General features: G+C 44.5%; 1 protein-coding gene across 1 annotated transcript in view; it reads left to right on the plus strand.

The window, feature by feature from the left end:
• NUBPL (NUBP iron-sulfur cluster assembly factor, mitochondrial) overlaps window positions 1-21612 on the plus strand; it is a 225428-nt gene that overhangs the window by 129303 nt on the left and 74513 nt on the right. The window contains exon 7 of the mRNA XM_090033568.1: window positions 3342-3435. Coding sequence (XP_089889694.1) covers window positions 3342-3435 — 94 coding nt within the window. The remainder of the gene's footprint in view (window positions 1-3341; window positions 3436-21612) is intronic.

The following is a 21612-nucleotide window of genomic DNA, read 5'->3' on the forward strand; positions in this document are numbered from 1 at the left end:
AAGATCTCAGCTTTCCTGTTTGACAATGCCATGTGCATGTGTAAGGCTGTAACAGAGAACCCTTACCCTGTAACTGGAAGGTGCCATGGCCTATTTAAGGGTAGGGTCTTTGTAGCACAGGCACAGACAGCCAGCTCAGTGGAGGTTACGGAGCAGTCCTGTGTTCATGTCAGCTGACAGAGGAGTTTCATGACCAGAAGGGGGCAGGGCTTTAGAAGTATAAAAGGCAGATGCAGAGCCAGAGCAGGGGAGTGAGACTGGCTGTTACTGATGACTGCTGGGCCGGGAACTAGGAGAAAGCAACCCAAGGGCCGTGATTCACATCCTGGAAGATGGATGGTAGGCAGCTAGTGGCCTGGCTGTTTGCGTTGCTGCTAGAGGGTGTAAATTTATGTTTGTGTTTTAACTGGTGATTTGGGTGTAACTGTAAAGGGGAGCTTGGAGATCCCATTAGGGCCCTAGTAGCATGCGATTGCCTTGATCCCTGCTAAGTGCAGGCTCAAGGCATAGGCACAGGGCCCAGATAAGGGCAGAGCTTGGGGCTGGGGCATAGAAACTGGGTCTAGAACAGTGGCCTTGAATAAGGAACCAGCCAGAGTAGAGGGCTGGAAGCTGGGAAAGCTGGAGCCCCAACAAGGGAATAAAGACTTGAGGTGGCCTTGTGATTTGGGGACAAGTGTCCCATCTGATTGGTGACCCAAAACACCTGCAAGACATGAAATGTGTGGGTGAATGAAGCCACACAATAAGCTCTTAAGACAATTAAGGTCAAGAGAGTTGATCACTGGAGAGGAGAGAGCTTCTTAGGCTTACCAGTCTCTGAGGGAAGCCTCTATTTAATGAAATTTTTATCAAGACGTGGCATGTGAGAAGGCAAGGGGAGACCTTGAGAGCCAGGGTAGAGAGAGAGCTTAGCAGGGGTGAGGGGTACCTGCAGGGGCCATCACAATGGTTCTCAGGCACCTAACCTGTTCCAAAGGCTTTCTCTGATGTTCTCCAAGGAATGCTGACCAGTGCAGTTCATGTTACCTGCAATGCACACCTTCAGTTTTTAGTAAGTGACACCTGGCATATGCAGTTCCCTGCTGTGGATAGCCTGGTATCCTCCTTCAAGGAAGCTTTCAAGCGCTGTCCAGATCATATGGTCCAGTATAGGGAATCTATCACCCATTGAAGTGGGAACTTGCATGACAGTGTGCCGTTGTCACCTGAATCTGTGCTCAGAAAGCATGGTTCAGCATGGTTTGTTACCATACCAACCATATGCAGCACTACCAGCAATTTGTGAGCAAGAATGTGGAAATCACATCCAGCACACAGTGCATGCTTAAGCTTCAGTCATTTAGGGCAAAGTGACATTCAGTTTCAAATAACGTTTGTGGCTGAAAATGCTACCCAGTTCATGCACACAAGCTGATGAATTCGATAAATTGGGTCAGAGACAGGGCATCACAGGAACTTCAGGCTGTCCATGTGAAAACCAGTGTAAATGAGAACTCTTTTAGGTAATAGCTGTGAAGCTGAACCAGTACTACAGGTATGGTTTGTCACTGCCACCACGATTCAGACAACCATCTGCCTCATTCCTTAATCTGTTCTCATTTTGGACCCCAACCAGGTGCCTGTTCTGACTTGTGACACTCAGCTACTGAAATCAGTTCCTGGATGGCAAAAAGAGCATGATAATGAATGTGCTGCTTACATTAACTTTGTCAAAGAGTGCCAGATGCCTTTGCCTGGGTCTGTGGCTGTATTTTGGGATTCTGTCTGTGGCTGGTTTCCACATCTCTATGCCCTGGCAAGATGCCGCCTCATCATTCCAATGAACTCAGCGGTCTTAGTGTATGGACATGTGTTCACCCCACAGAGACAGAGAATGTCTGCAGCTACTGTCACCTGATGTCACATGCTGGCATTTAATAGAATGAATTGCCTGTCTCAAGGTTAACGTTGAGTATAAACTCCTTTTTACAGTGCCCTTTAATAAAGTGTATAGCGAAGGTATTAGTTACAATTCATGTTGTGTATAGCTTTAATTTCATTGCACAATTCAATTTAGAGTTTAATTAAATGCTTAGATTGTTTAATAATGCATCAGTTAATGGCTTTCATGGGCTTAATCCCTTGATTAAGCCCAAAGAAGCCATTAAGGGAAACATCATTAAGCCATTAAGCCATGGTTTTGGGCCATTTGGCAATCTGTGGGGAGGGGCAGGACTGCTGGAGTCCCTTGACCAATCGGAGGTGGGGGGCCCCACTGCAATCAGCCCATGAAAATGGCGACTGAACACCATTTGCATACAAAATTGGGCAGCCGTCTCCTTGCGTTTGGTAGACCCCTAGTTATTGTGGCCCACCCATTAGGTTCTTTTACAAAAGCAGTCCTGTTATCTGTTGCCAGCTCCAGGGGGACAAGTTAAGGTTGTCACATGGGAGTAGCATATTATAAAAATTTTTATTTACTGGCTTTCAACCTGGTTTTCAGGTTAAATTTAGCTATTCTTCATATTCTATAAAAACACTAGGCACCACTGAACAACCTTAACTCTGCACTGGTGCAATTCTGTGCCATCTCAGTGTTGAGCTTCTTTAGGTATAGCTACATCCTTGGGAAGCTTTTAGGTAAATGATACTTTTACTTACACACTTTTACAAACAGCGCATTCTGGTTTGAACCCAGTATTTTAATGGGGCACTTGTAGGTGGAAGGTACCAAGTCTAAACTTACTACTTCATGCCTTATACATAGTGGTTGTATATAATGATCTTTTGATTTTGTTAATAAATATTTTACTCCTCTGTTTTTCTTTGAATAAGAACTCAGTACTGATTGCTCTTTATACTTGAGTAACTGCAATAGCAAACCAGAAAAAGGAGATTTACTTATAGTTTCAAGTATCAAAGTGCAAACAGTGAGAAAAAATGCTTTACAAGTTAATGGAAAATATTCCTAAATAGTACTGATTATATAAGAAGGACTAGATTAAGGTTTACATAAACACAGGTTAGAATAAAGTATTACATCAGTATTTCTGATGTAAAAGTTGTACATTAATGAGACTTTTGTTACATTTTGTGGGAAAGAGGTCAGAGAGGATTATTCTTCATAGCTAAGTTATGCTCATAACTTTTGAGTAGTCTACAAATTTGCAAATTGTTTGGAAAAAAAAAAAACTGTCCTTGTTACTTGATGAAGTCAAGACAAAAAAGGAGTCACCGTATCAGTCTCCTGAGATGTGCCACTGGTTTCCCTGTTGTATAATATACCATGCTAATTTTAAGCTATGTTTCCAAGGAGGTACCTATCTTTTTTTAAAAATGTATTTCCATTTTTTTTTTAGGTAGAGTGGGGCCAACTGGATTATCTAGTAATTGACATGCCACCTGGAACAGGAGATGTACAGTTATCAGTTTCACAGAATATTCCAATTGCAGGTACATTTTTGCTTGCCTTTTTCAAAAATGTAAAGTCATTTTAATTCTTTGTAGCTATAGAAAAATCTTTTAGAAAGTAACAGTAAAAGTGCTAGAAGAGTTTAATAATATAATATGAAATGGTTAGAATCATAGAATCAGTGGACCGAAAGGGACATGTAAGATCATCAGATCCAGTCCCCTGCCAAAGGTAGGAGGTTAATGAGCTCAAACTAGCTTAGCGACCTGTTTATCCAGCCTCCTCTTGAACATCCCTGAGGTTGGCAACCACACCACCTCTGCCAGGAGTGTGTTCCAGGTTCTTATTACCCTTAGGGAGAAGTTCTTGCTTATGTCCAGCTGTGATCACTGGGATCTTATGGGTAATGTGGCCTGTCAGGTATGTAGCCCCTCCCCTCAACTTGCCTGCCATGACTTTGATGTTGAACTATCTAGAGAGGGGGTTCAGTGGAGATCTTTTGGAAGGGCTCCCTGACAATGGTGGTACTGATGATCATTCAGTGAGATGTTCCATGGGGCTCCACCTCCCCTACACCCTGCCCACTCGCCAGCTGGATAGGTGATGGTGCGATGGTTGTTTTGCCCCCATGGGTCTTGCTCGCCGCCTGCTTCAGGCTCATCGGCTCTTGTACTTCTGGCTGTGATGCCTCAACCTTCTCTCTCTCTCTAGCTCTTTGATTTTCTTTTTCCCTTTTTTTCTATTTTGGATTACTTTAGAAGAAATATTGTCCTGGGGAGGGGAGGGACGTGGAGCCGCCTCCTTTTCCCCAGCCTCCTACAGGGGGTTCAAAAGCTGCCCCTTCTCCCTCTCCTGCAGAGAGCTTGGATGCTCCCCTTGGTCTGCCTTCCACAGGGAGCTGTAGTGCTTCCCCTGCTCTGCCTCCTGCAGGGGGCCTAAGTGCTCCCTCTGGTCTGCCTCTGGCAGGGGGCTCAAAGATTTCCCCTGCCCTGCTTGCCAGTGCCGTTCCAACTGTGCCGCTCCTCTTCCCTGCAAGATCCTCAGCACCTCTGGTGTGCTGCTCGCCTTTTCTCTCTCCTTCCGGCTGCCCCCCTCCGCAGGGACTGCCAGGGCTTTTAAACTCCCGCGTGGCGGCCAGTACAGCTGCCGCGATTGGTTTAGCTGTTCCCCACACAGGGAACAGCTGATTAAACAGCCGGTGTAACGCTGGCTCACACGACTGCGGCCGCGATCCTGATTCCTGCACTGCCAGGCTGGCAGGAGGTAAGTTTTCCCCATGGAGGGTTTTGGGACCCGTGAAGCTCGCCTCCGCCCCTTTGAAGCCCTGTGGAGGCGCATTGCCACCACACCAGCCTAAATGGTGATGATAATTACAGGTATGTAGCCCCTCCCCTCAACTCTCCTGCCACGACTTTGATATTGAGCTATCTAGAGAGGGAGTTCAGTGGACAGTATGTTAAGACTGCTGTTTGTATTGTTTTATTGTTTCATAGTCCGACCCTACAAACTATGAAACTATACAAACAGCAGTCTTAACATACCACTAATATAAAATGCATTTTTTCTGGAGCTGCAGTCAGAAAGATGTAAAAATTGAGCAAATCAGTCTTTGGGGGGGAAAAAGCAAATGTATTAAAAATTGATAGAGGTATTGTTAATATTGGAAAATATATTCCCCACCTCTGGTCCGTGCTGCATATGAATGATTACAGTTTGTCTTTATGATTTTGTTTTAGTTATAGGTCAGGTAATCCTTTAAGACAGTGATCCTCAACCTTTGATACCTCACATACCCCCTGCCGATCGACATGGTAAAAGCAAAACTGGAAGTCCCACTGTAGCACTTCAGTTTCGCTGTCATGAGCCGAGTCCCACTTCTACTATGGCCCGGGGCCTCCCTCCCTATCCCCCGGCACACTAACGCTGGGGAGTGAAACCCTGCCACACTGGACATGGCAGGAGGAGTGGCAGCCAGAGCTTGCAGCCCAAGCAGGCAAAGACTAAAATGCAGCACCTGCGTTCCCTCTGCCCGTGTCTTGTGTACCCCCAGCAGTATGTGTACCGCAGGCTGAGAAACACTGGTTTAAAACACAGAATTAGATCAGAGAAACTATACAGTATTTTAACTTACTGTCCCAGCTGCCTGCGGAGGGTTCAGGATTGAGAGTGTGGTCGGGGGTAGAAAGGTAAGAAAGGTTTATTGACTTAACAAAAACACAGCTACGTGTAGTATACTGATGCCTGATGTACGACAAGTTTCTCTTTCCACAAAGCTTAGCGCAGTCAGGTGTCCCTGATCAGTGCTGTCTGAGAGGTACCGGGAAGGACCCTGGTATTCAGTCCTTGGGCTCCTTGAGATCCGCGGGCCCACTGAATCCAGGCCAGCAGCTAATCTGTAGTTCCTTTCACAGAGCTGTATCTTCCTTCTAAATGATTTCCAGATGTGCCAGCCAATTTATAATTTCTGAGCTATGTGGATAACTTAGTCATTCAGATTCTTTTTACTTTTTAGCTGTCCTTAGACTGACCAATAGCATCACAAGCCTTGCATTCTTCTGATAAGGTTCATTTTAACTATGCCACAGGGCCTACCATTACTTCTATAAGGCTTTGCTAAATTTACTAGGCCTTACTACATCTTAGACTTTAATTAGGCTCTTAGCAACAACATATAGCTTAATATTTGAACAAATGACAGAAAAACACTTGGTCTAATCTTTGTCAAGCACACAGCTGTCACAACTACTGGACAGCTGAAAACTATGTCTGTCACAACTAATGGATCTTTTTTGGTATTAGGAATTTTAATTACATCAAAAAATTTTAAATCCTGGTTTCTTGATCTTGCAGTGTATTGTGTTCCCTCAAATTCTATTGATGCCTATGGGAGTTGAAGATGTGGCCTTTGAAATGTTGCGCAGTACCTCATGGAAGCCTATAAGAAGGCTTCTAATGAGTTGAAGTGGGTTTTCCTATCTGATATGCTTCTGCAGAAACTGTTATCAACAGTAAAAGAATGAATATTAGGAATTTGGTAGTGAAAAGAGAAACTGGAATTTTGAACCTTAAGTAATGTATCCAGAAATATACAACTAATCTAAATATTGCCATTGATGAAGAGTAATTGATGGAGCAGTTGCTCTAATTTTTTTTCTGACCTCTGGTAAATATGTTGATATACAAAAAGGTAATATGTTAAGGCATATGGTAGTGGCATTGATGTGTTCTGGGATGGGCCTGAACAGGTTTCTCCCACCAAGACGCATTCCTCCGCCTTTGATTAGTTTCCACTCTGGCTGATAACTTTTCCACATTTGATCTGTCAGCTTGCATTATGCTTCTTTCATTATGCGACAGTGTTTATTTTAGTCAAGTGTTTGGTATTATTTCATTGTTGCTTTTATATTGTTTTTATTTTGGATTTTAAACTACATTTCCAGGCCCATTTCATTGTCACTTACTGCAACTTCATTGGTGTCAAAGGTCACATGACATCATTTCCTGATGTGATACCGCTTCCTGTGAGGTCTTTGATTATGGCTCGCCAGCCCACTGGGTGATAAAAAGTTCGTGATCTGGCCCCACATTCAAAAAGGTTGGACACTCCTGCAGTAGCTGGTCAGTAGGGAGAAGGAGTGGTGGTGTTACTGTAAGGAGTAGGGGGTGGTGACTCTAGCTCTGGTGGCATAGACTGAGTTGGAAGAAGCGCACATTAAAGCAATTTCCTGATGCAAAATATAGCCAAACCCTGGTTTAAATGGTATGTTTTAAAGTTGTCACACTGTTTACTTCAAATAGACTAACATAAAAGAATTTTTCTTCAGCACACTTTTTCCCTACTCTTCTTTTATAAAAGTAACAAGAAGAAATTGCAAGAGTAGTGTTAATTTTTAAAAGTATTTTAAGTAAGTTTTGATGGCTATTTCAGTTAGCCACAGGGCTCTTAACAGGTTGCTTCTAGATTTAATAAATGCTTAGTTATATTGAATGTTTCTGTAAGTTGTATATCAATTTGGCTCAGCTAATTTCAAAAATACGTTTATCTACTTCCCTGATTTGTATCTTTACCTGTGTCTGTCACCTGTCAATGTTTCCTTTTAAGTGAAGTTATCTAGAACTAGTGCTTTAGGTTACAGGAGTTTCTCAGTTGACCTAGAAGGTCAGACCTGTTTCTATTTTATTTATAAAACTATGTTAGATTTTTAAAGCATTTGCATTAGTGTTACTAACTGAAGTTTCTGGCAGAAACTTCCTGTTGTGTACATAAATAACACCAACTACTGCCTTGGGTTTCTGACACCTTGTATTTGATCTGAACAATTCTGTGCAATCAGGATTTGTATGCGAGCATGTTTCTTGATGGTCTGTCTATATCTAGAAGCGTTGTTGGAGAAAAGGGTGAATATAAATGAGTACTTTGAGAAATACAGCTTCAGCAAGTAAAAAACAACACAGCTAACATACAAAACTTGCTTCTGATCAACTGACAGATGCAGGCTTGCCACAGACAGTGCTCCAGAGAATTTATAAGTATTATACAAGAGCATATATTGGGCTTTGTCTACACTTGGAAATGACCAAAATAGCTATTCTGAAATAAATATTATTGTGCAGTTATTTTAGTACGAATCCTTATGTAGACACTTTATTATTGTGGAATAACAGTTTTATTCCTTATGGTAAATAACTCTGTATTTACTTTATTTGTAACTTATTTAACTTGATCTGATTATTTTTACTACATGAAGTTCCTTTGAAATAGAGCAGTTCTGAAGCAAGGCACCCTCACAGACTTGAACCAAAATGATTAGAGGTGTGATTTACAACTTACTGAGTCAGTACTTTCCCCCTCACCTCCATTTACTTTGAAGACAAAGCCATAGAAGTGGATTGGGGTAGGTTTAATGATCCAAATTTGGAGTTATTTGAGGTATTCGTTCCCAAGATACAGTTCCTTCTCCTAAGGAAAAAAACCATAGTATTTCTTTAAATGTGGTAATTCTCAACCTTTTAGCCTCAAGGCACCCCTCTTACCAGCTGCTCCAGAGGGGCAAAGCAGCAGTGGTGGCAGTCCCCAGAAGAGCAGCTACAGGTGCGATGGGTGCGAGGTGCCATCTGTGGTGATGATCCCTCAATTTGAGGATGATCTCTACCACAGCTTACTGGTGGGTCTTGAGATGACTTAAGACTCCAACCCTTGAGCCACAGATCAGTCCACAGAAGTTGCAGGTCTTTCCACAGAGCAAAATTGGCTGCAGGCTGGGATTCCTCTCCTTTTCCTTCTTCACTCTCTGTTCTCTGCTTTAAGGGCACGATGCTTTACCCCCCAGTGTTCAGGATGCGGTGCCATTGGAGTCGGTTGGCAGTCAGCTCCTTTGTCATGTCAGCATCTGTTTTCTTGGGGTATGCCTTTGATGTGTCCTTGTAGTGTTACTTCTGGCCACTGTGAGATCCCAGGCTGTTACTGGCAGTAGAGCACTCATTTGGGGAGTTGAGAATTAGACATCCACATGCAGTATTCTGTCCAGCAACGTTGGTTCTTGAGGATCACTGAATGAGGATCAATGCTGGTAACTTTGGTATCAGCAAGGATGCTGGTATTTGTGTGGCAATTTTCCTATTTCATATGGAGGATTTTCCGGAGGCATTGTTGGGTGATGTCTGTTCAGGCACTTGAGATAATGACAGGTCACCCACATTTCACATCTCTCAGGGGAGGGTGATGACTGCATTGTAGACTTGACTCTTGTGTCTTTCCAGAGATTGCAATGAATAAAAAACATGCTGAAGCGATTTCCCAAATGAGGCACTTGCACACTACGTCCTATGCTGGTTCTCTTCATCAGTATTCACTCTCTGAGAATGCTGCTGAGTTAGTGGAAGTGCTCATCTACCTCCAGTGTGTTTCCCTTGATGGTAATTTGGAGAGGAGGGTCATATTCATGGCCTGGAGCAGGCTGATAGAGCACTTCAGTCTTCTCAATATTGAGAGAGAGGCCCAAAGTTCAGGTTTCCTCAAAAAGATTCAGCATGGTCTGGAGTGTGCAAGGATGGTGCAGCACACTGGAGGTCAAGGAAGGTTGTTTCAAGTACTTTGGTATTCAAGAAAAAGCTAACCAGATTGAAGAATCCTCCATTCATTTTGCATTCTAAGTCAATTCTGGAAGGAAGGCAGAAATGAGAACCATAATGACTTTCAAAAAATTGAGAACAGAGTTGGGGTGATGACACATTCTTGCTTGACCCCAGTTTGGTTGACAAATGAATTGGTCTCCTATTACTACAAAGAGTGGTCATAGTCATATAGTTGTGGAGAAGCCTCAGGATCTTGATATACTTTTTAGGACATCGAAATCTGGCCAGTACTTTCCACAAGACTTTGTGATTGATGTAATCAAAGGCTTTAGTAAGGTTGATGAAGGCCATACTCAGGTTTGGGTTTTGTTCCTGACACTTCTTGGATCCAGCAGGCTACAAAGATCATGTCAGTTGCCCCACAGAACAGTCTGAAACCACACTGAATTTCCAGCAGGGCTTCCTCAGCAAGAGGTAGAAAATGGTTTAGGAGGATACGGGTGAGGATTCTCTCTGCTGCGGAAATGAAGGTGATTAACTTGATAGTTCCCATACACAGACTTATCTCCTTTCTTGAAGATAGTCATGATGTTGGCATTTCTCAAGTCCCCAGGGATCTCTTCATTGTTCCAGATTCAAAGAATAAATTCATGAAGTCCCAATTCCTTGCCACCAGCCATATAGATTTCAGCAGGTATACTATCCAGTTCAGTAGTCTTGTTCTTGGTTTCCCTGATGGCATGCCAGACTTCTAGGATATGAGGATTGGCAAGGGTTGGTGAGGGATCCCATTCAGGGTGTTGGGAGATGCACTTGATGATGGCATTTGCCACAGTTGACTCATGGTTCATAGGAGTGCCTCAAAATGCTCTTTCCATCTAGCTTGGATACATTTGCTGTCTTTGAAGAGCATCAATCCATCCTGCGATTGAAGGAAAGTAGGAGTGTGGGGACTTGGTCTGTAGATGGCTTTTATTACCTGGAAAAAGCAATACATGTCATATTTGTCAGCATAGAGCTGCATCTCCTTGGCTTTCTCTTGCCACCACTGATTTTTCATTTCCCAGATGCTCCTTTGAGGGGCTGATATGTCTCCTTAGCTGAGATGAGGTTTCATCTTGTCGAGCAGAAGGGTCCTTCTCTTGTGGTCGAGGAGAGCTTGGATCTCCATGTCACTCTTACTGAACCAGTGTTGGTGTCGGTGGGTGGTATAGCCAATAGATTCAACACAGGCCCTGTAGACAGCAGTTTTAAATCCCTCCTACAGTTCCTCAGTTTTGCCTTCATTTGTGGACAAAGCAGAGAGCTTTTCATGGAGACACTGTTGGAGATCCTTACAGTCCTTTGGTGTTGGGCACAGGGTGCCAGATGGAGAGGAAAGCCGTTGCCTCCTCACACGGGCCAGGTAATACAGCACCATTAAAGGGTGCTACATTATTCTGGTTAAGAACCACTGCTCTGAGGGTAACAAGTACACTTTTTTATAGATCTGGGCTCAACCGCAGTTCTGTTCATATCCAGAGGGATCCTACTCTCTAGCATTTAACTTTGCTAAACAGTAGCAAATAGCACCTGTAGTTTACTGGAGGAACTGAGATGATTGTTAAATGAAGTCAACCTGGTAACCTCTGTAATCAGGGACCTACCTAATTCACAGAGGCTGTCTTCAGATTTTGCAGTCCTGGCATGGCATCGGGCACCATTTTCATGGCAGACTGTAGTGTGCTCCCCCCTCTAATTGGCTAAGGGGCCCCCATAAGTCCTGCCCCTCCCCAAAGATTGACAGATAGTTGCTTGTCAATCTCCTGGGAGGGGCAAGACCCCCGGGGTCTCTCAGTCAATCAGAGGCATGGGGGCCTCACACCGCACCACCATGAAAATCTCCCTCCTTTCTCCTTCCCCCCATATTTCATGATGCCAGGGCTTCCTGCCTCTGTTTAACCCTAACCCTAGCACTCCCCCCCTCCCCCCCTCCCAGCTTGCTGGCCATTTTCCCACTTTTTCATAGCAACCAGGCCTTTTCACGGGGGACCTACCAAATTTGTGGTTTCTGCAAAATTCGTGAAATTGTGAAGTTGGTAGGTCCCTATCCATTATGCATAAGCAAAGTATTTTGTCAGTGAATTAACTGTAACAGAGGATTCCTTTTGTCTTTATAAGTTATTTTAGTTATAAATATGTTCACAAACATAAAGCAAGCAAAATATGCTGGATTCTCATGTCTATGATAGTAGTTTTATGCTGGCATAAGAGATCACATCAGTGTGATATACTGAAAACATCAGGCCCACTGCTTAAAGTCTGAATGAAAATTACTTTAGTTCTATTAATTAGTTTTTACTTTCACAGGATCTATGATTCTTATAAAAAAGAGGCCTTATTTTCCTAAATGTCCTTAAAATTTTCCACTACAGCGAAGAAGGCAAGATTGTAATTTCTAACGTAAAATACCCAGAAGAGAAAAATATAAAAACTTCAGAAAATTCCAGGCGTCCTTCAAGCATAATGACACAAAAATGGGGACAAACTAATTTTCTTTGTTTCTTTCTAGGTCAGCTAGAAGTGGTAATTGCTGGTTATACAATATCCTCTCATTATGAGTTTGAGCCTTTATTGTGAGTTTAAGGTTTGTAACTTTCAGGCTGAATTGAGGAAGACATTTTAGCTTGAACTCAGAGATAGCAGCAGCCATTTTTAACATAGTATTGACTATAATAATATTAAACAATATACGTTTAGTTCAGCAGCAATAACAGTTCATATTTGTCTAACCCAGTAACAGTTGATATAGGTTCTGTTGGAGTTCATTCTAGCATGACTGAAATACCATGCAATAATAAGTTTATTGTGCTTTTGGTGAAAATGAATGTACAGATGAGGAGTTATTAGATTGTTAGTTCCCTGGATTCTCATTGGTTAGATGAATTACAGTGATTTATAAAGCTCTATCCTTTTGTCCAAAATTTTTTGGTTGTATGCTGTGTATAGTTTTCAGTCAGGCTAGAAGAGCTTTTGTATTATGTTTTTGGTGACAGTGCATTTTTCTTTCATTCTTGCCACTCTGTTACCCTATCTACTTGACAGACCTTTTATTTTTCTTTAACATATCTTTACTTTCTTCACTACGTTTGGTAGCAAGAAGGCTGAAGACAATATTATGTCTAGACAAAATCCTGTGGAGTTGCCTACAAAATTTTGCCTTTTTCTCTTGGGTGCTGTCTTTATCTCTGATTACTTTTTAGTTGGATGTTCCCTTTCATTCTTTACCAAAAGCATCTGTTGTTTCCCATCTCTAGATACTTCTCTACTTTTCTTGAAATTTGTGTTTCTCTTGAGAGTATTCTGGATTGTGATGGTGCTAATGGTATACTTTCTTATATCCTTTCTCTCAAAGTCAGCATATAAATTAGTTTACAGAATTCAAATGTGCATTGACAAGTCTGGTTTGCATGAAGTCATGATGCAGTATTTGCATTACATTTGTTGCGTTAAATCTGTCTGTAGATATCTTGGAACAGGCAGTTTATAGAAACTTTCAATTTCCCTTGAAAGAAATGTATAGATTGGAGAAACTTCCCCACATTGTTACATATTTCAGTCATTTGCTTATGTCTAGGATTGAATGAGAGGGACGCACACACGTACTTGCAAAGATTGCTTGTTTTAGAGTTGCTTAGATGAAAAGAGAAAATATAGAGTTGCAACATTTTGAGGGGAAGGGAGGAACTTCGTTTTTTATTCTTTTAGAAGAATTATTTTTAGTTTAACACTAAGATTATTCTTTAAATAAAACACGGAAGGTAGAGTAATCCACAAATGGATAAGGAATGGAACATCTGAAGTAGCATTGAAGTGATCCCAAAAAGCAAACCTTACTTAAAGCAATTGAATACATTTTAGTTATAACTCACACATCATTAGAAAAAAAATATCTTTCTCTCATTCTTTCGACTGAACAGTGGTTGTTCAGTCTCTCTGTTTCTTCTAGTTTCTTTTATGAGTTCAGGGAAGAGAGTTTGTTTCTTTAACTATGCTTCACGTTTTAATGAGGATACACACTGTTTAGCATGATTCTTTAATCTTCTGCAACTTTCTTCATGCTATAAATAACTCTTCAGACAAAACCAAACCATTGAACCAATTATAGCAAGATAAAACCTATTTATTTTTGTGTTTCACAAGTACTCTTTTCTTTCACATCCAGTGTGTTTTCCAGTAGGGGGCACAGGATGAGTAGATCCCTGGGTCCATCTAGAATAAAAACTGATTATGATCCCTTTTATTTTCTTTTGTTTCTTACCTGTTCCTTGTTTTTCCGTTTCACATGTTGGAATGGGAATGAGCAGAGGGAGATATCTGGCCACATATGTTGAATGCACATGGTCTGGGCAGCCTGGGGCTTCTTAACACATCTGTTGCTGCTTTTTTGGGAAGTGGGTTCAGATGGCATGTTTGTGTGCAGCATTAAATTGTAAGCTGTTTTGTACAGATGTAGTGAAATGTGAGGGATAAGGTTTGTGAATCATTCATAATTTATCTTTATATGTTCTAGCCTAGTCAAAATGCAGTTTATACATTTATGTATATAAATGAACTGTAGCAAATTAGATACAAAAGAATAAATCATGTAAAAGAAGAAATGGTATTAACTTCTATATTTCAATATATATTGATTTATAAAGATGAGAGAGAGTTACTAGCCCCTCTTTTTACTATAGTCATCACCCCATTTGACAGTGAAAGCCAGGGCTGAAAGGATACCGGGAACTGGATACCTGAGAACAAGAAGGATATAGAGCCCTAATACAAACTTTTCTTCCTGGTGGAGAGTTTGAATTATGGATTTTGTTTTATAAGCAGTTTGTGTTATAAGCTACATTAGATGGCCTGTATTTCCCTCTTTTATTAAACCTGAAATAGAATTAGTGTTAATGAAATGTGACAGATTGACAACTATGAAGACTGACATTCTCTCTTTATTGACAGAACAGATGCAAGATAGGTATCATTGGTGTCATTTGACCCTACAGACTTTGTCATATCTCTTCATGGTGATGGTCATATTAGAAATACATACCTGTCCACTGAGAAATGGTCTGAGACAGCCAACTAATTTCACATCTCACTGAACAGCCATTACATGGGACAGTAATGAGGTTTGGCCAGGGCTGGATTTATATTGGTAACATGAAGGTGAAAGGTTCTATATTTTCTATTTTCGATGCCCTAGGTACTTCAGCTTCCTTTCAAATACCACTGTTTTTTAAAAATGGAAATATTTTATTGAATTTTTCACATGCAACATATGAAAGCCTGAATCACAAACAGAATTGTAAAAGGTGGTTACATTAAGATAATGCAGTATGAAACCACTAATATAAATAAAAATATAGTTTCTATGAAATCATCCTATCCTCAGTGTCTGGGTCTGAGTGCCCATGGAGTTTTGAAAAGCGCAGCTGCAGCTGAGCTGTAGGTGCACTGTTTAAAGTGTCCCATGCACTGGGACCCATGGTGTGGGGTGCAAGCAGCTGGGAGTCCCCAGCTCCCTTGTTGCTACTTCCATAGGCATCTCATGAACTTAAAAGAATTGGCCATGCAGCTGGGGCTTCCAGCTGCATAGCCAGTTTTTCAAGGCCTAGCGGGTATAGTGAAATCATACTGGGAAGACGATCCCTTATGTTGGGGTTATGACACTCCCTCACCATCTTTCTTCAAGGATCAGGCAAGGGTGGTGAGTCTGGGACCCTATGCTGCCCCCAGCCCAGTTCCACTAATTGGGTAGAGCATGCCTGTGATGCATATCTTAGAATTTCCCACACTGGATCCCTATGCTCAGCGGAGCATCAGGATCTGTCATGAGTCAGCCTCAACATGTCACACATTCAGTTTAGGGTATGAAACAGATTAGTCACAAAGATGTTGCATATAATGGTGTAGAATACCTTTTGTGGCTCATTTGCTATATTATGAAATGGATTGGGTCATAGGTGCGTTGGCCTAATGGTTAGGCCACTGAGGGAAGGCAGGAGCCAAGAGCATAGTCTAAAACATGGGCTGAGCCCTGGGTTGGGAGTCAGGCTATCAGATCCAAGGAGGAAACCTTGGGGCAGAGTCCATAAACACAGACCCAGTCAAGGTTTAGGAAGCTGAGACCAACTTACCAGATCCAAAAACACAGGCAGGCTAAGGACCAGGAACCAGGTGCCAAGTTACCAGATCAAAGGGAAAATCAAACAGGCAGAGTCCAAGAATAGAGCCAAGCAGGGTTAAGAACAAGGGTTGCTAGACAGCACAGGAACAGGGAAGCTTACCGAAGCAGACTTTAGTCAGAACTGTTGGCTAGTCTGGCAGTTTCAAATCTGTTTCCACAGCTGGAGCTAAATGGAGAAGCTGCTTTCTCAGCAGCCAGTCAGGAGGCCCAGACAGTGGCCAGCTGGAACCATCAGCTGGACTAGGGATGGCAATCAAAGCCCCAGGCAGGTTTAGCCCAGTTGGCAATTAGCTGGACTGCCTGTTAGGACCTTTGTATCATCATGCTATAATGTTTAGATGTTCAGCATAATTTTAATTTATATGGGAGGTGGGGATTTGATAGTGGCTGCCTTACACACATTTATTTTAGAACACAACCATTCTGTTTGTTTCTAATAAATACAAAGCAAAAACTCTTGACATTCTTTTTCTCTATTCAGCACTGTGGAGAGGGATCTACTGCTGTTGGAAAGTGACAATAGTAGTGTGTGGTTTGTTTAATCTCTTGGGAAGGTATCCAGGGATATGTAAGAGAACTGGGTTAGGGAAGAAAATTGTTATTAAGATGGATGTTGAGAAATTGGAGAGGTTCCAGAGACAAGAGATGAAGATGATGAAGGGGTTGGTATGCAAGCTGTATAAGGAAAGGTTGAAAGAAGCAGATACTGCATGTACAGTCTGGAGAAAAGGAAATTAAGGGAAGACGTGATGGCTTTTAAATATTTGAAAGACTGCAGTGAAGAAAATGAAAAATGGTTTTCACATGGTACAGAGGGTATCACATAAGGCAGTGGGTTTGAAGTACAGCAAAACAGATTCAGGTCAGTTCTCAGGGGAAACTTTCTAATGATAAGAACAATAGAACAATGCAGTAGAGAAGCTGCAGAACCTATCCATTGGAAGTTTTTGAGAAGAGGCTGAGTTGACATGTATTTGGGATAGTTTTAGATATATAGCAAATCCTGTATCTGTACACAGGATTGGTCTAGATAGCCCTTCAGCCTCCTCCAGTCTTCGTTAATTTAATAGACATAATATGCAAGTTGTAATTAATAATTAAAGTATCAAATATAGAACTTCTGAAAAATACTATTACCCAGAATACTACTTTTATGCAAATTCATGTCTCTTGTACAGACTAGAGCCTTAGCTACTCTATCCTTAGCTAAAGTATTACAGAGTATCTCTTGCTTCAAGAGTAGTTCCTGATCATTCATTAGCATGCTAGTCCACATGAACCAGAAGTATCAGTTATTTGAATAAACTCCTCAGTGGGTGTGTCCAGATGAGCCCACACTTGCCTCTTGCGGTATCTCAAAGGAGTTTGGGCTGTGTGCTAGCGGGCTGGGCTGGGTTGGTTCAGCATGTACAGAGCCTGGGTCATACAGCACCATGTCGCTGCCGGCTGTGTCTGCAGCAGGGCCACAGCCATGCTGGCTGCTGCCACCGGCACCACGGGGCAGGTGGGGAGGCAGGCATGCGGTGACCCATGCTTGGGCCCCTCCACAAAGTGCACAACAGGACCCGGCCCAGTGCAGCCCACTAACATATCTTTGCACAGGACTGGGAGGCATGGTTCTGGGATGTGCGGCTCCTGTGCAAAGGTGCTTTAGCTGCATGGCCCGAGCTGAGTTGTATTGGGCACATTTTCCATGAGGCTCAGGCATTGATGCACGGCTGCAACACTGTGCCTACAACAAGCCATGGTGCGTTGTTGCCTGAGCCTCATGGAAAATATGCTGTCCTGACCCAGCTGAGCCCAGGGCTGTGCATCTAACATGCCTTTGCACAGGAGCCACGCATCCCAGAGCCACACCTCCCAGTCTTGTGCAAAGGCATGCTAACAGGTCATGCTGGGCTCGGTCCCGCCGTGCACTTTCTCCACACACACACTGTGGGTCTGACAGCTCTGCCACCAGAGGCAGGATCCAGGCCAGCATAACACCCAGTCCCTGTGAGTGGCATGGGGGCCCAGGTGACAGCCTGAGCAGTCTGGGGCTGCCTGAAGGCACGCAGCCCCATGCATGCCACACAGAGCTGAACCTGCAACAAGCAGCACAGGCAGCACTGGGTCTGAGGCAGCTGGGGCCTTGCCGCACCACTGGGAGCTCCAGCCACAGTGGGTCCTGAGCACCCAACAGCTGCTGCTGCTGCAGGAGTGAGCTGTGGGCCTTGTGGGGGGTGGTGCTGAGGCCCTGTGTGGAGGGACTGGAGCCCTGTGGGGAGCAAAATCAAATGTCAAAACATTTAGCTATTTAGAATTTATTTTACTGCGATGATAGGGACACTGGTAGGCTTCCAGATTGCTTTAGAATTGCCCAACTGATGCGTCTCTGGTTGCCTGCCTGGCTCGCTCGCTCGCTCTCTCTATACACACACACACACACACACACACATACACACATATCTTTTGTTTTAATTGTGGAAGAGCATGGATTTTGGTGTATTTTAAAGAGTGAATTTGGGAGTTTTTTATCAGAGATTTTGCAGTTTTTAAATAGGTAACACCAGAATTCCTGCTAGTGAGGCAGGTGGCAGGACCAGGCAGAGGTGCCTGCTCAGGGCTGGCACCCAGGATCCAGCTGGAGGTGGCTGACCTCTTGGCCCCTCGGAGCCAGGAGGACATACTTTGACAGTTCAAATCAGGCCACCACATTGAGAACATCTTCCAGGTGATAACTGGCCAGATGGCTGGGTGGTGGCAAACATGGCAGTACTGCCACACAAAGGCAAACTGTGCAGCCACAGCCCACTGGCAGCTGGCTTAGAGGTGCAGATGCCTCTGCTGTGGCCACACAGTCCCCATCTGGGTCTGGCAGGCATGCAGCCGTGGAGACACATGCTCTCACAGGTGGTTAGTAGGTCATAGCCAGGCAGCAGCCCCCATTCCCAGACTGCTGGAGTGGGTAGAGGATACAGGGAGTACATTGAACACCATCGAGAGAAAATTTGATGCTTATCTTGCTGGAATCCTATGACCCCAGCTGACTTCCTGCCCTTCGGGTGGGGGCTGGACTCGATGATCTGCCTTCCAGCCCTAATGTCTATGAAATCTATGAGACTGCTGAGTACAACGCCTGTTATGCTTCCACCTGCGTCAGGTTGGCCAGGTCTTGGACCACGAGGAGGACCAGTTGCACTGCCAGCTCCCAGAGCACCAACCCAGCCACCCGCCGCTGCAGGAGGACAATGAAGGGCTCCGGTGCCAAGGCATACAGCTGGCCTGACAAGTGGGCAGCCTTGATGCACCCCTCACCTGAATGGGATGGGCTCCATCAGGGTTCAGTTGAGCTTGACCGAGCACTCTGCAGAGGCATACAGCACATGGAGAGCCTGCACAAAGTGGCACCCAAAGCCAAAGGCCCGCAGTGTGCCTGTGGGGTACCCATGTTCCACCCTGTCAAATGCCTTCTCCTGGTCCAGGGACTGGAGGGCGAAAGAGAGGCTTTCCCGATATACTAGCTCCAGGAGGTCCTGAACCAGGTGCGCGTTGTAGAAGATGGAATATCCGGGGACCGTGTACACCTGGTAAGGTTGGAACATGTCCACCAGCACGGACCACAGGCATGGTGAAATGGCCTTCACTGCCACCAGAGGAGGAACACAGGACACCAGTTCCGCAGGTTGCGGGGGTCCCCCTTCTTCGGCAGGAGGGTCAGCACAGCCCTCCGGCACAACAAAGGGAGCTTCCCACTTACTTTGGTTTCAGCCCAGACTGTGGCAAAGTCTGGGTTGAGAATGCCCCAGAAGGCCTGGTATAACTCCATGGTCAGCTCCTCAGTGCCCAGCACCTTGTCGCCAGGCATTAGATGGAGCGTGGCTGAAAACAGCCAGTGACAGGAGCCTCCAACCAGTCTCAGTTGCCTGTGCTGACCCACAGGGTCCAACAAGCTTCAGCATTGGTCAGATAGAGGGAGAAGAGCTCTTCATAGAAGGCTTGTGTGTGCTGGCACATCTCACCTGGACCTGTGAGGGGGGTACCTGCCGCCAGCCAGAAGGCAGATAATGTACTTCTTGGCCCCCTGCCTCCTCTCCAGGGTACAGAAGAAGTGGGAGCCACAGTCCATCTCCCAAGGGAGCTAGGCTTGTGAATGGATAAATGTACCACAGACATGGTGGTTGTCCAGAGCATGAAGCTCTTTCTGCCTCTCCCAATGCTCTCTGCAGACAGATGGGATGGTTAGGCCGGCAGCCACGTGCCTCTCCAGCTTGAGCAGTTCCCGCTCAAGCTACTCCTGGACAACCTCCCTCTGCCAGGTTTGCCCCCGAGTGTAGCTGTAGCAAGAAAACCAGTTGTGCACCTTCCCACATCCCACCATCTCTAAGCCCAGGAGAAAGCTGCCCATTGCCCCTCCAGGGCAGCCAGAGCTCCTGGAAGGCTTCCCTGAAGCTCACATCCTTCAGCAGACTGGCACTAAGATGCCCAGGCCCCAATGTGGCCTGGGCCCAGACAAGGTGGTGATTGCTGAAGGGGGTTGGCTGGACATCAGAGGAGTGGGCCTGGGCAAAGTGTGGCAATGAGATATAAATTTGTTTCAACCGGGAGTGGCATGCCTACTCCTCCCTTACCCTCACATATGTGAAGGCGGGGGGGCCATCAGGGTGACAGGTCCACCAGGGAAATCTGTCAGTATCTCCTCAAGGACGCCAATGGTGGCCTGGTTCCACTCCCTGCCTGACTGGTTCTGCACATCCAGGGTGATGTTTAAAGTCCCCACTATGGTTCAGGCACTCATGAGGGTTGAGGGTGCCAATGTAAGAGACCGCCCGGTGGAAAAATTCCCCCAACTCTGGGTCTTTCGCAGGGGTGTACATGCTCAGAAGGTTCAGGACCAGCCCCTGCATCTGAAACCGGAGATGCAGCAGGCTGCCTGGCACCACCTCAACATCCTGGAGAACCTCTGGCTGCAGGCCTGGCGAGAACAGGGTGTCTTTCCAGCAAGAAGTAGCTGAGAGATGACTAAAAAGATCCTGTCTGCCCACTCCAGTTGCCATCAGCTGGAGTCATCAGCGTCTTCTGTCTTCTGCAAGAATATCAAAGGGTACCACTCCCCCACCTGGAAGGAAGGAGAGCATCCAGCATCTCCAGAGACCCTTCCTGCAGCCGTGGACATTGAGAGTTGCGATCTTAAATAACCTCATGGCTGGTGGGGTGGAATGGATGGTTCAGTAGGAGCCTTGCCACATATCAGTGCCCGGCATGGGTCCACTGGCTTATGCAGCATGCTTGCATAAGCATCGAGGGCACCTGCGAAACTGTGAGCACACCTATAGGTCCAGATGTTGCAGTGCTTGGGCCTCTTGCCTTCCCCTGGCAGCATCTTTGCAGTGTCGAGGATGCTGTCAAAATCTTCCCAGCGGTCCAAGGTGAGCTGCAGCTTGCTGGCAGACTGCTGGGTGTACTCTTGGTCTAGAAATGCAAGTAGCTCCCCCCTGGGGACCAAGAGATCCGCAGGCTTCACGAAGCCTGCCAGTTCTTGGGCATCCTGGTCCTGGGGCATCAGCAGGCTCTTTTGGCACTGTCTGAACCCCTCAGTCCGCTAAGACAGTGGTCTCCAAACTTTTTTGATCGTGCACCCCCATCAGTAAAAAAATTTTTGAGCACACCCCCCCAATATATGTATATTTATTTATTTATAAATTATATAAATGTACTACTGTACTAATATATTATGTACATTATAAAACATACACAAAAAATAGAAATTAAATTGTCATTGTTTTTACCTTGTAGTGTGGCTGACGAAGAGCTCGTACTAGGAGTAGGAGAAGTGTCAGCTCTGCCATTTTCTTGTTGTTGGCTTGTGCTCGCATTATTAGTATTATCTTCAATCTGTGGTTTCTTTGCAGGAAACTTTTAAAGCCACTTGTCCATTTTGTGAGGGTTA

Source organism: Crocodylus siamensis, chromosome 2, assembly GCF_052110815.1.
Source record: "Crocodylus siamensis isolate JL-2025a chromosome 2, ASM5211081v1, whole genome shotgun sequence".
NCBI classification, from domain to species: Eukaryota; Metazoa; Chordata; order Crocodylia; family Crocodylidae; genus Crocodylus; species Crocodylus siamensis.